This window comes from Colletotrichum paranaense, assembly GCF_030867605.1.
Source record: "Colletotrichum paranaense strain IMI 384185 chromosome Unknown Scaffold_2.1, whole genome shotgun sequence".
NCBI lineage: Eukaryota > Fungi > Ascomycota > Sordariomycetes > Glomerellales > Glomerellaceae > Colletotrichum > Colletotrichum paranaense.
Genome location: NW_026848960.1, coordinates 2,258,408 through 2,274,255, shown reverse-complemented (window position 1 = coordinate 2,274,255; position 15,848 = coordinate 2,258,408). Strand labels below are relative to the sequence as shown.

The 15,848-nt window shown below is 51.9% G+C and overlaps 9 protein-coding genes across 9 annotated transcripts; 2 read left to right on the top strand and 7 right to left on the bottom strand.

Annotated features, from left to right (window-relative positions):
- Window positions 1-521: 521 nt before the first annotated feature.
- On the bottom strand, window positions 522-1,723 carry CPAR01_02663 (cellulase; the record flags this gene model as incomplete). The annotated part of the gene is made up of 4 exons (XM_060486950.1): window positions 522-632; window positions 697-1,293; window positions 1,359-1,472; window positions 1,526-1,723. 4 exons carry the CDS (start codon window positions 1,721-1,723, stop codon window positions 522-524), a joined length of 1,020 nt encoding a protein of 339 aa, XP_060354278.1.
- A 1,303-nt stretch (window positions 1,724-3,026) lies between these two features.
- CPAR01_02662 (uncharacterized protein) lies at window positions 3,027-3,287 on the bottom strand (the record flags this gene model as incomplete). Its single annotated transcript, XM_060486949.1, has 1 exon — window positions 3,027-3,287. One exon carries the CDS (start codon window positions 3,285-3,287, stop codon window positions 3,027-3,029), a length of 261 nt encoding a protein of 86 aa, XP_060354277.1.
- Window positions 3,288-3,621: 334 nt separating this feature from the next.
- Window positions 3,622-4,078, top strand: CPAR01_02661 (37S ribosomal protein S19; the record flags this gene model as incomplete). The annotated part of the gene is made up of 4 exons (XM_060486948.1): window positions 3,622-3,664; window positions 3,723-3,738; window positions 3,810-3,989; window positions 4,045-4,078. 4 exons carry the CDS (start codon window positions 3,622-3,624, stop codon window positions 4,076-4,078), a joined length of 273 nt encoding a protein of 90 aa, XP_060354276.1.
- Window positions 4,079-4,416: 338 nt separating this feature from the next.
- CPAR01_02660 (transcription initiation factor TFIID 23-30kDa subunit) lies at window positions 4,417-5,089 on the bottom strand (the record flags this gene model as incomplete). The annotated part of the gene is made up of 2 exons (XM_060486947.1): window positions 4,417-4,824; window positions 4,886-5,089. The coding sequence occupies 2 exons, from the start codon at window positions 5,087-5,089 to the stop codon at window positions 4,417-4,419; spliced, it is 612 nt and encodes a 203-aa protein (XP_060354275.1).
- Window positions 5,090-5,821: 732 nt separating this feature from the next.
- CPAR01_02659 (uncharacterized protein) lies at window positions 5,822-6,028 on the bottom strand (the record flags this gene model as incomplete). Its single annotated transcript, XM_060486946.1, has 1 exon — window positions 5,822-6,028. One exon carries the CDS (start codon window positions 6,026-6,028, stop codon window positions 5,822-5,824), a length of 207 nt encoding a protein of 68 aa, XP_060354274.1.
- A 906-nt stretch (window positions 6,029-6,934) lies between these two features.
- CPAR01_02658 (uncharacterized protein) lies at window positions 6,935-8,717 on the bottom strand (the record flags this gene model as incomplete). Its single annotated transcript, XM_060486945.1, has 5 exons — window positions 6,935-7,105; window positions 7,169-7,422; window positions 7,473-8,140; window positions 8,410-8,420; window positions 8,493-8,717. The coding sequence occupies 5 exons, from the start codon at window positions 8,715-8,717 to the stop codon at window positions 6,935-6,937; spliced, it is 1,329 nt and encodes a 442-aa protein (XP_060354273.1).
- Window positions 8,718-9,264: 547 nt separating this feature from the next.
- On the bottom strand, window positions 9,265-11,699 carry CPAR01_02657 (uncharacterized protein; the record flags this gene model as incomplete). Its single annotated transcript, XM_060486944.1, has 3 exons — window positions 9,265-9,974; window positions 10,031-10,926; window positions 10,981-11,699. The coding sequence occupies 3 exons, from the start codon at window positions 11,697-11,699 to the stop codon at window positions 9,265-9,267; spliced, it is 2,325 nt and encodes a 774-aa protein (XP_060354272.1).
- Window positions 11,700-12,336: 637 nt separating this feature from the next.
- On the top strand, window positions 12,337-13,496 carry CPAR01_02656 (methylisocitrate lyase; the record flags this gene model as incomplete). Its single annotated transcript, XM_060486943.1, has 3 exons — window positions 12,337-12,770; window positions 12,834-12,889; window positions 12,946-13,496. 3 exons carry the CDS (start codon window positions 12,337-12,339, stop codon window positions 13,494-13,496), a joined length of 1,041 nt encoding a protein of 346 aa, XP_060354271.1.
- A 507-nt stretch (window positions 13,497-14,003) lies between these two features.
- Window positions 14,004-15,050, bottom strand: CPAR01_02655 (C6 zinc finger protein; the record flags this gene model as incomplete). Its single annotated transcript, XM_060486942.1, has 1 exon — window positions 14,004-15,050. The coding sequence occupies one exon, from the start codon at window positions 15,048-15,050 to the stop codon at window positions 14,004-14,006; it is 1,047 nt and encodes a 348-aa protein (XP_060354270.1).
- Window positions 15,051-15,848: the final 798 nt, after the last annotated feature.

The window sequence follows — 15,848 nt, the reverse complement described above, 5'->3', positions numbered from 1 at the left end:
ATAAGGTGAGAGGACACGTTCGTAAATTGCAACGTGGGGAATCCTGTCAGGTATATCCACCACCTGCCTGATTGAGACAGCTCACTTTTTGCCTCATCTTACAGCTGAGATTTCGTCATGCATCGCTGATAATCAACCAACACTAGCATCAGCTATCATTCACCTATCGCTTTGTGACTGACAACTACCCAATTCGTGATTGCCTCAACTACCAGCTGTTCTTGTCGTAAAAGTCAGTCACGAATCCACAACTACACCTGTATCACCACAAGTGCAACAGCAAATACGAATGAAACTGGGCTTTTCATATTCCAGATATGTACACCAGGGGCCAGGATACCCACGATCAATATCTATATTGAGAATTTCATCAGACTTCAGCAACCATGTCCACGGACAGGTAACTGCGTCTTCCGGCAACAACGCCGCCGTCAAAATCACGTGGCGCCGGCCGCATGCTCCACTTCCGTCGATATGCACCCCGTAAAAGGTACGTATCCACCTCGATGTCCGGAATAGCCTCAAATGAAGCTCTTGAGAATCGGGAGGTAAGTTCCGTATGCCTTTCCAGTCGTGGGCTCCATGGAGTACATGTAGTCCGCCCACCAAGGTCCAGCAGCCCACCAGAGCACCTGCATTACCGATTGTTAGCGGCTATCAGCATAAGAGAACCGTTTGAGAACATAAACCACTTACACCTCTCCACTGCTCAGAGTTGTCCGCGAGGTGCTGGAGGGCACCCTTGACGGCAGTCTCGCACTGGGTGTTGACACCAGCGCCAATCTCGCCGAGAACACCCTGCTTGTTGTTGTCCTTGAGCCACTTGGTGGCGACGGCGAGGCGCTCGGCGCCAATGGTACTGCTGACACAGGCCTCGTTGGTGCCGGAACCGTCCGTGTCGAGGTACTGGTGCATCTCGTAAAAGAGAAGTTTGCCGGTCGAGTCGGACGGGTCCGTGAGGTTCTTGAGGGCGTCGCCGGAGCCGCTCTCGATCCAGTGCCACGCGCCAGAATACGAGTTGCCCTCGATGAAGATGTTCTGCTTCGTGGCGCCCGCCGCGCGGATGTTGGTGATGGCGGCCTGGTTTAGGTCGTGGACGAGCGTGTTGTCCATGTCGTGGTACTCGTTGTTGGTGTCAAAGATGACCTTGTCGTTGTCCTTGAAACGGGCGGCGACCGTCTTCCACCACGCACCAAAGTCGGCGGAGCTGGTGATGATGTTGCCGTAGTAGCGGCCGTAGTTGTGGGGGTCGATGACGGCGTAAGAGCCCTTGGAGGTGACGTCCTTGACGAGCTGCGGCCAAAGTATTAGGATACCTTACGTATGTCCACCATCCGCAGGCTGCGCAAAAGACTTACATCCTCAAGACCAGAGAAGTAGGTCTCGTTGATCGTACCAGTCAACTTGTCGGGAATGATACGCTCCATCATCGTTCCGATACGGAAAGTGTTGAGGCCCTGGGCTCTAAGGGTCTAAAACCACCAAGTCAGCTACCTCATGCCATCATCGTCTCTGTGTTGCTCACATCAATGGCAGTCTTGTTGGGCCATGTGTACTCCTTGCCCAGCTGTCCGGGAAGGGTACCCTGACCGAACTCGCCACCGCTCTCGTTGACACCAGTGAAGAGGAACTTGCCGGCGCGCTTCTCCTTGGCGCCGTCAATGGGGGCCGCCAGGACCGATGCGACGGACGCAGCTCCGAGAGCAATGTTGGAAAACTTCATGATTCTTGATCGAAGAAAGGAACGAAAAGGGTTAGACTAGAAAAGAAGGTAAACAGGTCGGATGCAGTCCAAGCAAAAGCCAAGACCAACCCCAGAGTGGCTCCGAGGTATGGTAGACTTTATATCCTCGGGGCCGGGACCCTCTCTCTCAGTCTTCCTCCTCTCCCTCATCTCCTCATTCGTCTCCTCTCTCATCCGTCTCTCGTTTACAGTTCAGTTCAGGGGGGTGGGACGGGATGGTAAAGATGGTACCGACACATGGACAATAGTGGACTGTCGACAGGAAAAGTTGCCTGTTACGAACGTTTGGGGGAGAATCACCAGGCCACCCCCCTACAATATCATGACGGAGTCCCTTGCTCCGTCCCATGTATAATGGCATGTATAATGGCAAAACACCACACGATTTGTGGGAAAAGAGGGAACGCAATCAACGAGGGGGGGGGGGGGGCCGGTCACTTTGCTTCTCAAAGTCTAGTCTGGACACTCTGGAGCCCGTGGAAGCGGCGAGCCTCACCAAACTAAGCTTGCTTGGCATGGATGATGTGCCGCGTGGGGTAGTCCCCGGTAGGGGAGAGCACGATCTCGGGACCTGGACCTCCTAGTGCTGGTTTTGCTGGACCTCCTGGGACCTTGCAGGCGCCAAACTACGGTTCATGGTTCACGTTTGATGCCGAGAGTGCCGAGTAATGCGGCTGCTTCATACAGTCGTACAGTTGGGGAGCTTTCGTTTGCCGCCTGGATTAGATTGCGTGCAGGCCTAGTCTGAAGTTGTTTGGCTACACGGCATCATCATCGAAGGGGGATCGGGGATAATCTGGCAGGCAATTGAGTCGAGTGGCGGAGGGTGACATGCTCCGGTATTTGCGCAAATTTCCCGCGGGTGACAAGTGCCGGCATGAGAGACAAGAAAAGCAAAATGCGACGCAACAGTAGACAGAAAGAGACTGACAAGTCGGACTCGTGGTTCGCTAACAGGCTTTGAAGTGTCGTTGGTCCCAAAGGGGGGGAATAAAGTTGGCTGTTTCAAGTCGCCGGGGGATTTCCCTCCGCGTGATCACTGGTATAGCACCTGGAATTAAGGGATCGCCAAACCCCACAATGATCATCAAGATGGGACTTGAGAGCTGCGAGGGGGGCCAAATTGAGCCGAGAACTCGGGACGGCGGCGCGAGAAGGTTACAAATAGAGGATGTGGCTGTTCAAGGAGACGGCTGGCATAGAAGGGTGGTGTAAGTAGGCTTATAGAGTACGGAGTACAATGACGTGATATAAAAGACATGAGATCAGGGGAACCAGCTGTTCAAGCCAGAATCACTAGACTTGTGGCCGGCGGACCTCTCTCAGTAGACTTTGGGAGTTGGCGGCCAGCAGGGAGATCCTTGGATGCTGCACTATTGAAAAACTTTGGACTGAGTCGTTTCAACAGAGTTTGCGGTTGAGGAAACAAGTTGATCGATAGCTCTGCACACTCTGCTTTACCGTCGCCGTTGCCAACTGAAACAGTATGGAACGGCCTTCCGAGCGTGCACTGAGAAGCAGAACAGAAAAGTACGAAGGCCATAATCTGGAAAGCCTCTCTCCATCTTTGCTCTCTCCACGTAAAACTTGAAATCATTTGGGGACTTTAGTTAGAGGGAAGAACGGATACTATCTGGCTCAAGTTACCTGCGCCCGTCAGTGACATTGGTGGAGAAGTTGTCGCTGAGTGCAACGAACTATGATTAGCTAAGCCGGTACTTTGGAGTCGGGTCCGAAGCACGGAGCACTGGTCGTTCACGTGACTCAACCGAATTCTGGAAGCTCGGAAATTCTTCCCGCGTGGCATCGCGACAGCCCAGAAGTGACTTGGAGGTGGAAGTAGCTATCAATTCCGTATCGCAAAAGGAGTCGCCAAAATGCAGCCAACACGACACCTCCTGAAGCGATCCGTGTGGAAAGGTAAGTCTCAGATATGTCATGTCGAATCGAACCTGGTGAACTGACAATTCGTTTATAGGACCTCACATTGTCCCGTAAGGACTCCCTCCCCTCCGCGAACAACCCTCAATCGAACCGGCCTCGAGTCTGACCTTGACGCAAATAGTCTCCCCATCGTGCGCCCCGCCCCCGGACAGAAGGTTGTACCCATCCGGACGCAGGCCCGTTCCGCCACAATCCTGCCCAACTTTGTCGGCCTCAAGTTCCAGGTTTACAACGGCAAGGCGTACATTGACGTGACGATTACGGAAGACATGGTCGGTCACAAGCTGGGAGAATTCTCGCCGTACGTTGGAACCGTATTGGAGATGTTGAGGTTCTTAGGCGCTAACATTTGGCAGCACGAGAAAGCCCTTCATCTGGTCCAGAATGTAAGAGGCGGCGACGGTCTTGGGATTCCAAAAGTTCATCAGCATGCGGACGGCGTCTGTCAGGGAGTGGAGAAAACATTTGTACAACAATGTCAAGATACCAGCGATATATACTGTAGCATAAGAATTTGGGGCCTTGTGCCGTTGACGATCCTCTGCTAGCCGAATGGATGTCCATATCGTAAACTTTCGAGCGCCTCTAACGTAGTGCTCGTCCAAAGCCGAACCTCCCGGTCATGTGAAACCCCGTTGACGCCATACCCAAGTCCGCCCAACGCCGTGGTATATGCACACCAGCCCAAAGAAATATTGGCAGCTCCCAGCTGCTCTGACCAACCTCCCTTATCGATAAAATTCGCTTCTCTTGACGTTGACTCCGTACTCGCCAACAGCCATGCCGAGATCCTCCATGGTAAGAACGGTCCTGTTCTGGCTGCCGCCCTGTCCACCACCGCCGTAGCCAGGTCTCTGAATACCAAGAGGTCCTCCGCGACTTTGGTCTTTTGCGCCGGCTGGACCTGTGGGTTGGCCCGGGATGGGGAATCCCGCCGCAGCACCGAGGTTGCCCATGGGGTTATTGGCGTTGGAGTTTGAGGCGCGAATGCGGCTGTACTGATATGCGTCGGCAGAGATATCGGCTATGAACTTTTGCGTTGCGAGGGCGAGCAGGCGCGCCAGGCGCGGGTCGGTCTGCGGTGGTGGGGGGAGGCCGGCCTTGGTCATGTAGTAGTTTGTGACTGCATCAGGGATCTAAGCAGGTGAAAGCTGTCAATCGGTATTCGATCCCCTGCAAATTGTTGTTGAGACTTACAATGGGAGCATAGTCGTCCATCTTGGTCAAGAACTCGCGAAGAGACATGTCCTTGCGGGTAATGGCCTTGGGCTCTGGGCCAGGCGCAACTGCCTCGGGGACAGCCGCGGCATCAGCTGGGGCGGCGGCGGCATCGGTCGTCGTCTCTTGCGTGTTGGGCGCGGTGGGCGCCTGCTCGGCAGTCTCTGGTGCAGTCGTCGACATTGTGATCGCGGCGCGTGAAGAGCAGAGGTATTGGTGATAATGCCGGATAGAAGGAAATCGAGTCAAGAGCGCGCGGTACCACAAGGCTGATGAGGCTGGTGATGTAAGGTGAGGTTCGCCTTGCGCGAGACGCGGGAGTGGCGTCAGTGTCACGTGTCGCGCAGCTGAGCCACTTTTGCAACCGTAGACAGGTACCTTCCACGGTCCACCTTCTCACCTTCGCGGTTCTCCACAGCCAAGGTCAGCACCTCTGCTGCTCTGCATCCGTGTTCACTACTCCGTACGCAGTACCTTTTGGTCTGTGCTTGAATTCCAGCGTCTGATTTAAGCTTCAACAGGGGTACCACACACGATCATGGCGGTGCTACAGGCAAAGTGGCGGTTACGGAGCCATCCATATTACGGGCAAATGACTAGCTTTCTAAACATCAAACTACACACTACTTATTACTGGGTGTGTCAAGACGGAAAAATACTGCGTACGGAAAGAAGTGGTTTACCGAGCTTTCAATTTAACAACCGGTAAAGACCTGACGGGTCTCGCCGACACTCCGCTAGCATCTGTCTTTCTGCCAGCCCCCTAATCGCTCTTCATGAATTGGCAACTCCCCTACCTTGATCAAAGCACCAAAGCTTACGGCCACCTAAGGTCAAAGACTTTGTAGCATGGCGATCACTGTGATCGTATCGCTAAGCTGGGTTACGAGCTGGACCAAGGTCCGTACTAGCTCTTCAAGTACCGAGGAACATGGCTCGAAACCTGCGTAGGCTCTGCCCAGCTATACGTGTGATCGTACGGGCAATTATATAGAGAAGCATCTGAGGAATTTTTGTGCAAGGGGACGCTACCAAGACTGATAACCGTGGATGAACCATGCTCCTGGAGTCCGCAGTATGGGGTCGCCGTGACTCGTTAACCCAGCCAACCTGCAATCTCATATAAGAAGCTTTGCTTGATATATGAACCGTATCTTGGGCTCACCTATGTGCATGGAAAGGCTGGAACCGGGCGCAGTAATTCGGGCGTTTTCGTTGTCTTCGATACCGAATTTCGGTCACCGGGAGGTATTTGTCGGCCGTCTTTTCTACGAAGTTGATCATTAATCGAAGTCTTGGCACATGGGCTTCTCCATCGGTGACGGGGTGATATTTCCATCTTCAGGTTTGTCAAGAAATATGGGTCGCCTCCTCAAGAGTACACATAAATGTTGCAAAAGCCCAGCATCTCTTCTTAAGGTCGATTGCTTAGTTCATCTTAACCCAACATAACAGTCGAATATCCAAAATCTATCGAAATGCAATTCTCTTCATCTACTGCCGTTCTCGCTCTTTTCGGCCTTCTTGCCTCTCAGGCAGTAGCTCAGCAGATTGTAAGTGAACATGCAATGCCCAACTGAGACTTGACTGAAGAGGAACCCGCTGATACCCCATGCTCGATAGGAGTGCAACTGTACATGAATACTTTGACTTTTCCCTCAATGGACTCTCACTGATGTCATACAGCTTGCATAGCGGCGTGCGAAAGAAGGCCTGGCGTATGCTGGGGTGGAGACAACATTGGCTACTGCAAGAACCTCTGTGGTCCAAACTGCCCCTGCACATTCTAGAGGATGAATCATTGGGTTTATCGCTGGGTGCACAAGTCATTGAAACCTGACTAGATCCTTAGAAAGAATCAACAATCTAGTATACTATCACTGTTCGATGAAGGCAGTACTGGGCTCTCGTTCTTGCTTGCACCGTGCTGGTATTCGAAGTTGACCATAACCAGGACGGTGATCTCTAACGTACAGCACCGCGCCAGTGATATCGTTGTCTAATTAATCAGAAACACTGTCTTTGACTTCAGTAGCTAAACAGAAGCGTGGCGTGGTTGCCTGTGCGCAGTAGTCTTCGGTTCTCGTTCATCAGCATCCATCTCAGAATCCAGGCCATGACCGCGGCTGCCACGGAGAATGCAGCGCTGGACAGCATAGCCGTGGTATACCGAGGTGCGTCTGATTCTGGCCAGAGATACTGAAAACAGTCAGGGAGGTTGCCAAGAATCATTCGAGATGGAATAGAGAGGCGGTGACTTACTGGGGTGTAAATAGAACCGATGGTGGCGATGGTGTTGACCAAGGCGAGGGAAACTGCTTTCTTCTCCCTCGTTTGGCCACAGGTGCTTGAGACCCAGCCGAGAATGATAGAGTTACATGCATAGACACCGCTTGCAAAGGTGCACATAGCAAAGTACCTCGCACCGACATTCAAAGTACTACAAGCTAGCACGAAGCCAAAAACCGCGACAGCTTTGGCAATGGTAATGTGCCAGACTCGTTCGTTGAAGTGACCTGACGATATTCGTCAGTAGTGCGCACGTACGATTGCTCAATGACCTCACCTGAGCTAGCAGCCCATGATATGGTTGCAATACCGGAGATGATGTAGGGGGGGCATGTTAAGGCGAGCGTTACGTTTCGGCCGAAACCCAGCGTTTCGACAATAGTTGGGAAGAAGTTCTTGTAACCCGATGCGCTAAGATGCAAATGCTGCATAGTCACCAGAACCCAAAGACGCGGATCCCGAATGGCTTCAGAAAGACCGGCCCAAGTGCTGGTATTCGCTTGAAGTTGGACTGTATCAGCTGCAACTCGGGACTGCGCCAGCTTTCTCTCCTCTTCACTGAGCCAGCGAGTGTCGAGAGGTTGGTCAGGCAACAGAAAGGCCGATGAAACCGAAACGATAAAGCTGATGATGCCTTGAAGTATGAACAACCATCGCCATCCGCTTAGGCCAGCCACCTGGTCCATTTGGAAGACTCCTATGGCTATGAGACCAGCAAAAGCAGTGCCACATATGTTAGCTGTGAAGAGTATGGAAATTCGTGTTGCAATCTCCTTTCTGGTGTAGAAGATTCCTAGCAGATACAGAGCGCCGGGGTAGAACGGCGCTTCCGTGATGCCAAGGAAGAATCGAGTCAAAAGCAGGCCCTTAAAGTCTTTCGTCAAACCTGTCACGGTGCTGACTATTGACCAAAGGGCCATAGCTGAAGCCATGAACCATGAGGGCCTGACTCGTGTTATCAGCATGTCTGTTGATCTTTGTCAAATTCCGCCTGGAAGAAAAAGGGGGATTAGACCGCACTACTCGGAATTTGTCCTAGGATATATCCCACAAAGAGTATGGAAACACAGGTCTGGTATTCAACCGAGGTCAGACTAAGCTCCTCCTCGATGCCATCTAAACGGGCTACGGTAACGGCGTTTCGATCGAGGTAACTATCGTGAAGATGGTCAGGAAGAGTTTCTGCTTGAGCGCACGCCTACTGGTACGCTTACTTGAACCAGTACTGATAAGATAATACAACGATCAGCGTTCATTGTGAGATTTTTACACTAGACCATGAGTACGGTGTACCAACCATAATCCAAAGAACTGGCAAGATGATCCAGTCCAACTTCCGTACCAATCTTTTCTCAGCCGGGATTAGGCTCCCGTAGATTCCCGCGGGATCAGTCTCTGATGTGTCGATATGGGATTTCGGTACCGCCCTCAACTCCAGATGCTGACATAGGGCAACTTCATCTACTTTGGGTGCAGATGTAGACGCGAGCGCCTCAAGATGAGGCTGTTTGGAAGTGGCCATGTCGAATATTCCCTGATGGAAAAGGTGTATATACGTATCCGGATATGGAATAGTAGCTCCCAGACTCTCAGTTGAATAATTGTCGGGACTGCCAAAGAATCCCTAGTCCCCCTTCTTATATAGAACACGTATCAACGAGGTAGTTGCACTCCAGAGTATCTAAGGGATGGCCCAGGTTTCCCCGCATTATCCTGCGTTAGTACACCCGCTCGCTAGTGTACATGTATGTCTTCGTGACATGTTTTGAAAGATCTATGGAACGCTTAGCCGGGAACGCGTAATTTAGCCACGCCAATGATGGGCTTTTTGAGGCGACAAAAGGCTCTACGATGGCTGGGCGCAGCTCAGCGGACTAATACGGGTGCCGACAAGGCGACGGAGGATCTTGGACACTCCTGGCAAGATTTAACGGACATCGACGGACTGGCGCGGCTTGACACGGAAAGTCACGGATGCCTTGTAATAGCTGACACTAAAGCATGCGGAGATCACTGTGGCATTTTTTTCAGACGGATGGTTCACGTACAAGCTGTTTGGCCGTGTATCTCTAACTGATATCTGGGAGGTTCCATAGAAAGTTGAGTGAGTCGATGTCGAACCCCTGGTAAAGCTGATCTGTGTTGTCACTGAAAGGAGCAATGCTGGAGTCAAATTGCAGAGCCCGCCAGATCCCGTTCTGATCCGTAGACACGCCATCGTTGGTACTTTGATCAGGCGGAAGAGTTGGCAGCGTGAGTCCAAATCCACTCAGGCTGTCTTGGGTATCGTTGAGCGCTCTCTGGGGTACAGATACAACGAAGAGATTTGACTTCAGGAATTTGGTATGTTGCTCAATGAGATGGGCGTATCTCAGTGCAAAATCCATGTCGTCGGGCGGGTACCTTCCCAACGCGGTCACACATCGATCTAACGTCCGTAGGGCTGAAGGAGCATCTGTCGCAGGTGATCCGAGACTGAGGGCCTTTAACAAGAAGACGGATGCAGATATCACGCTGATCCTGACACTTGCTGGCGCATATGCAAGATGTGACTGAAAAGATGTCTGAGTGGCAATGCGTAGCACTTCGCTGCTATCCGACACAACCTCTTGCAGAAATCTAGCATCCTGGGCCGTCATATAGCCGGCTAGACTGTCCTTCTCAATTCCATGTGCTCTGGCTGTCGCAGCTCTTCGTACGACTGCCTGTATTGATATGGCACCTATGCAAGCTCTAATGTGGTAGTACTCGATAGATAGTGATGTTCTTAACAGCCCAGCTATGATGAACATCCATTTTAGCCATCTGAAGTGTTGTGGGGATGGATCAACAAACCTTTGCAGTCTGCATCAAATGAGACCTTCCAGTTGGTAAGAGAGCTCAGGAAATGATCCAACAGATCTGGGTAGCCATCGCTTTGAAGTAAGCCTTCCAAATGTTCCACAGATTGGAAGAACATTGACGAAGCTACTTTTGAGAGACGGGTGAACTCGAGGTAGATATCCATGTACGATGCCCATGAGGCCTGTGAAGAATGGTCCATGTCTTTCATCGAAGATCTCGAGGCTGCAATGGACACACTCTCGGGGAAGACGGAACTATACCCAAGTCTCGTTGCGGTTTGAGTCATGTAGGCATAAAGCAGCTTTCGAGCTCGAAACTTGCGACAATCTGCAACCTTTGACGCCGTGTAGTCTGCGCGTTGACCGCTTGATAATATCCCAAGCTCGTAAGCAAGATTCGCCGCAAGGCCCAGGAGCATCCACGACATCCTGCTCGCTCTTTTCGCAGGCTCAAAAACATCCTTGCGCCAACGGAGGAGGGGTTCCTCATCGTTAGTTCGTCTCCGGTTCTCTCGGTCGTAATCCAGATCGATCAGCATAGCATCCCAGCCCTCTGTATCCGGAGGGAAATGAATGGCTCGAGGGTGCCAGTCGGAGATGAGCAGCAGACTCTCGATTGTGCCGATTATTCTCATCTTGGCGGTGGAAATCTTTTCTTGACCCAGAATAATGCGTTTGATCATTAGCTCACAAAATTGCCAAAGTCGGTTATGTATCAACTGACTCCTGGAAATGCCGCCTGCTCCCGGCAATAGGAAGAATCGAGATGAAATCATTAGGATAGTGCAACATAACATGGATTCTTCATAAACGAGGCTTGAGTGAGCATTGTGGTTCCGGAATTGGTCGACGATGATAGGAGATAGTGGAGAGAGATATTTGAAGAAACTAGTCGATGTGAGCGAGATGTGGCTGCACTGAGCCCAAAGAGTTGAACCTTACAGATCGATGTACGTGACGGCTTCTTGCGATGTGAACCAGCCCTGTCTGACGAATCTGCACTTGTCCCACATATCGAGGGTATCGTCGCCTGGTTCAGATAGAGCCTGAATGACAAAACCCACCCCGATCTGACCTCCTGTTTGTTCTCTGGCGGGTACAGCAACGGGAACATCCTGCACGGCGTGTGTTGGCGGTGCTGAAGGGGGACCAGAGGACGGTGATACTGTAGCATGGTGAAGTATATTTGCGGCGTCGGACAGCACATCAAGAGCATCATTAGAGCCAGTCACAAGACTGGAGACAACCCGTTCTGAAAGTGAACTATTACGAAGAGAACTTTGACGCCACCCGCTTCTAAGGTCTTGGTTGACTGCTCTAGATCGAGGGGCCGCTGATGGCATGTTTTCTTGTACTGGTGTATCAACGTCTTGTGGTGACTTGGCTCGACTGACGCTAGCAGGCTGCGGCGTGATAGCATGCTCAGCCGGCCGGTTACTTTTCCAATTTGGCGGATCCCTGTGCTTCGAGGTTCTCGGACGTCGATCGAATCGACAATCGCGATGCTCACGTTTGCATTTGGCGCAAGGGGGCTCACCTCCCATAATGCATCTCACTTTGCGAGACCTACAGGTGTCGCAAGCAACGTATGTCCGCTTGAATCGTGGTGATCCGACTGAGGACGGCCCTGTGATGGCCTTATTTCCCGGCTCATCGCTCATGGTGAGTCAAGTCAAGCAACAAGCATCAAGTCAGGATAGGAGATTCGACTGGGTGCTGGACAAGTCAGCCCCGAACATCCCAATCATTCATGAAATCTTGCTTGTCATCTTCTGTTACCCCGACTCAATGAGCCTATTGGCAGATTCAGGATACAAGAACGGGTGTCCGCTCTCGATGCTGGTGGTCTGGAGGTTTGGTGAAGCGAGGGTAACAACTGCCGTAGAACCCCGCTCCGATCCGCTAGATAGCGCCAATGCCCGTGACAGTCCGTGATTATCCGCTTCGGTCCGTTTTCGCTGTCTGCGCTGACATCACCCGAACTTTGCTCTTCTCGGCACTCGGAAATACTGTTCCATCGGACTGTGCGATTCGGGCACAAGTCGAGTGTCACACGGCGAGCTTCTCATCGTTTGAGGCTTCGAAAATTGGTCTGACTGTGAATGCTACAAGTCTTTCACTCCGATAGCCGGAGCTCTAAGAGGTGCTGCATAGATGGTGGTGAGGTGTGGGAGTTTGTGTATATAAGCTAGGAAAATCGCTTGACGAAGAGAATCATGCAAGCTTGACAACAATATCAATGTCGATAGCCTGCTAGGTACCAAGAAGTCTCATATCAAACGATTCCCCACAGTCAAAATGTCTAGGTCCATCGTCAACACCACTCCCTACCCGTTTCACTTCGACGCAAGCAATGGTCCGACCATCGATAGAAGCGACAAGAAAGCAATACTGAAACTAGATAATTGTCGTGGAGGGATTCCGTCCCTCCAGGCAACCAAGATTCGAGCCATGATGCAAGAGGCGCACGAAGACCCTTCCAAGATCCTTGCTCACGTATGCAGCTACGATGCCTTGAGTTCAAGACTTTGTGAAGAGGCTGGCTTCCCTCTGGTCTTCCTGGCTGGGTATGCCATGGCTTCTGCTTTTGGCCTCCCAGATACTGGATACATAGCTTTCCAGGAAGTTGCTGCAAAGGTTCAGGAAGTTGTCAGAGAAGTCAAAGTTCCCGTCCTTGTGGATGGTGATACTGGATACGGCGGCCCGATGAATGTGAAGAGGACCGTTGAGGGGTAAGCTTGATTTTCGCCCACCTGGAAACCAATTTGGTGATCATGCTGACTGTATCTACGTAGATTTGCGGCCGCAGGAGCTGCTGGCATCATGATAGAGGACCAGTCTTGGCCTAAAAGTATGACCCAACATCACCGGTGATGAAGAAATTGAATATATCTAAAAGTTCTTCAGGATGCGGCCACACTGCTGGCAAGAGCGTGGTCTCTAGAAGCGAGGCTTACGCCCGATGGCAGGCCGCAGTTGATGCCAGAGACGAAGGGGTGGACATGTGGATCATGGCTCGGACCGATAGTCTCATCCACGGATACGACGAAGCTCTCACCAGAGCTCGGAAGGCGATTGAGATTGGAGTGGATGCCGTCTTTGTTGAGGCGCTCCCCGATCGCGAGACCATGGAACGCCTGAGAAACGATCTCGACTTCCCTGTCTTTGCCAACATCATTGAGGGTGGTAAGACGGAGAACTTGTCTGCGCAAGACCTGGGCAAGCTCGGGTACTGCGGAGTTGCATACCCGTGGACTTTGGTTGCCGCAAAATTGAAGAGTATTCGCGAGGCTTTAGAGGCGTTGAAAGGTTCCTTCCTCGTGGGAAAGCCCCCGACGATTCTGTCCTACGCTGAGGTTTGCGAGGGGGTCGGTTTCAACAAGTACTTCAAGCTTGAGGAGCGCTACCAATATGAGGGGCGCACGAATGGAGCAAATGGCCACCAGTGGAAGGAATGAGAGATGTTCTCGGCTTCCTGAATCCACGGTCGATATCTTTTATGGAATAGTTAGCGAACTCCCTTTGACCCTGCCTTAACATCGGTTGCCTTCGAAAATGACCTACCAAGAGCAAAACCTGTATGTTTCGTTATTCTCAGCAATGTGCATGGTGCACTGCTGTGTTGCGCGCAACCTTGGCAATTAACATTCGACACTGGCCTACTATCGACACAGGTGCGAGTGACCGATAGTTCTCTCAATCGAGAAATTGCAGTAGTCTTGAGCCGGTTGCAAGCCATATTGTGGCTTGCCAACAACTCCCGGCAACCGTTGGCATTGAAGTCAAGGTATTGTATACGTACTTCCAATCCAGGTCCATCTGACTTATGTGTGAGTTGAGCTGTACACCAGTCAATACTGGAAATGATACAGATATTCACAGGTTTCATCCAAGAAGATACATGTAAAACCTGGGCGAGACCTCAACAAGAATGGTTCGAGCAGTGTGACAGGTGAGATAAGCACTTACCAGTCTGCCTGGAGGCCCATCATTGTGTTTGCGACTTCAATCGGTCGTGGGATACGGCCGTCGCGGCTCAGCCGGCCCAAGCAGTCGAGAGCGAATCGCCGGGCGTCTGGGGGCGTGATGGATATCTCAGCAATGACCGATAATGGCCAGATCAAGCATCTCGCCGTCACGGAAAATCGGTCTTCCGTTGTCTCTAGATATTCGCCACAACTGGCGAGTACCTCGACCACCAGAGTTGACATTTTCCGCGTCGCGGCCTCCTGCATGGCAAAGTAGCCTACACTGGCTGATGTCGGCCCCTGAGCGAGGATTAAGGATGCCTGCATCCAGATAAGGTCGTTGAGAAACATGCGAATGATCCTTAAGGAGTTCCAGTACCGCAACGCTCGAAGGGAAGGATAGCGGAAAGATATTCCCTTGTATGTCATTGGTGCCTTCTCATACGGGTTCCTTGCCGTGAACCTCCACTCTGCCGAGACTTCCTGCCCAAGCTTCGCTGTCGCCGCGTCCAGATCCAGAGCTTCGACAAGAACCTCATGTCTCTCTGAGTCCTCCAAATAGGCTATTCTTGACCGTAGCATGGCGACCCTGTCGAGAATAGGGGTGACTCTGAGGAAGGGATCGTTGTGATCAAGATACGGCTGCGCATCATCGTAAAGCGCTATGAATCGGGTCGGGACAGGTGTTTTACTGTGCGCGCAACTCGTGCGGATGTTATTCGCAGAGTGAACAAAAAGCTTGCGGCCGAGGGGGGTCTCGAATTGCTGACTTCCACGCAGGCGTAACAACTCTACGGATCCAAGCGTGTGCTGGTTCCAGCTATCCATAGACTGCTGGCCGGAAAAGACGATGGCCTCGAACAGTCCCAGGAGCAGAACGGCAGCTAGAGTGCTATCCTCGACGGCAAGTTTCGGAGAGCTAAGTGCTTGATTCGTTTGACATAGTGCGCTGGCGTATTGGACTCTAGCCTGCTTCATGAGTTTTGGATCCGATATCTTCAGCGACAGACTTGCAAAGCTGGCAGCCAGTATTGACGCTGACATGGCATCGTTTCCTGTCAATCCATAAGGGCAGAGTTTAGGTAGATAATCAAATGGCGAAGTCGCTATGTAGTCGGTCATGAAATAAGTGCGTGCTAAATCCTTGATAGGCGACGAGATTGTTCGATAGCGAACCACCTCACCGTCGGACGGTGGACTTGAGGACGATGAACTTGATGGAGACCAGTGATTGACCAAAGCCCCAACAGCTTGCCTTGGTGTGGCCGCTACGGTTGGAGTACCGCTCGAACCTGCATGTTGCTTCTGCGCATCTGCTTCCGCCACTGATTGCGATTGCTGCTTCGTTTTGGCGGGCAAACACCTCCTTGGTTTCCTGTTCTGGACCTTAAAAGCAGCGTTGGCGGTTTCGTCTCTAAAGTAGAATTCCGAAGGATCCCTGTAGCCGGGGCAAACTATCTGCTTTCGGGAGCACTGGGTACATCCGGGCTGCAGGCGATCACACTGCAGAACGAGAACGGAAAGAGACAAATGTCAGCCTTGGCTCATATCCGAAGAGTGTGGTTCATGTTGGTTGTTATAACGCGCTGGACAACAGCACACAGAAGTGTGCGTGCCGTGGTGTCGTACAGACCGCCAGAGGGACTGACGGGTCGAGGCTCGGGGCTGAAGATACGAGCGGACCAGTCGGAGGGGGGATTTAGGAACAAGATGGAGTACGAACCCTGAGTCTTCCCTTGCGACAGGGGTAGCACGCCTCTGACGGCCGGCCCAAGAAGACCATTCTCAGTTTTCGGTTGGACTTGGGGAAACGAATTGTGTCGGACGGTGGTGCGTAGGGGC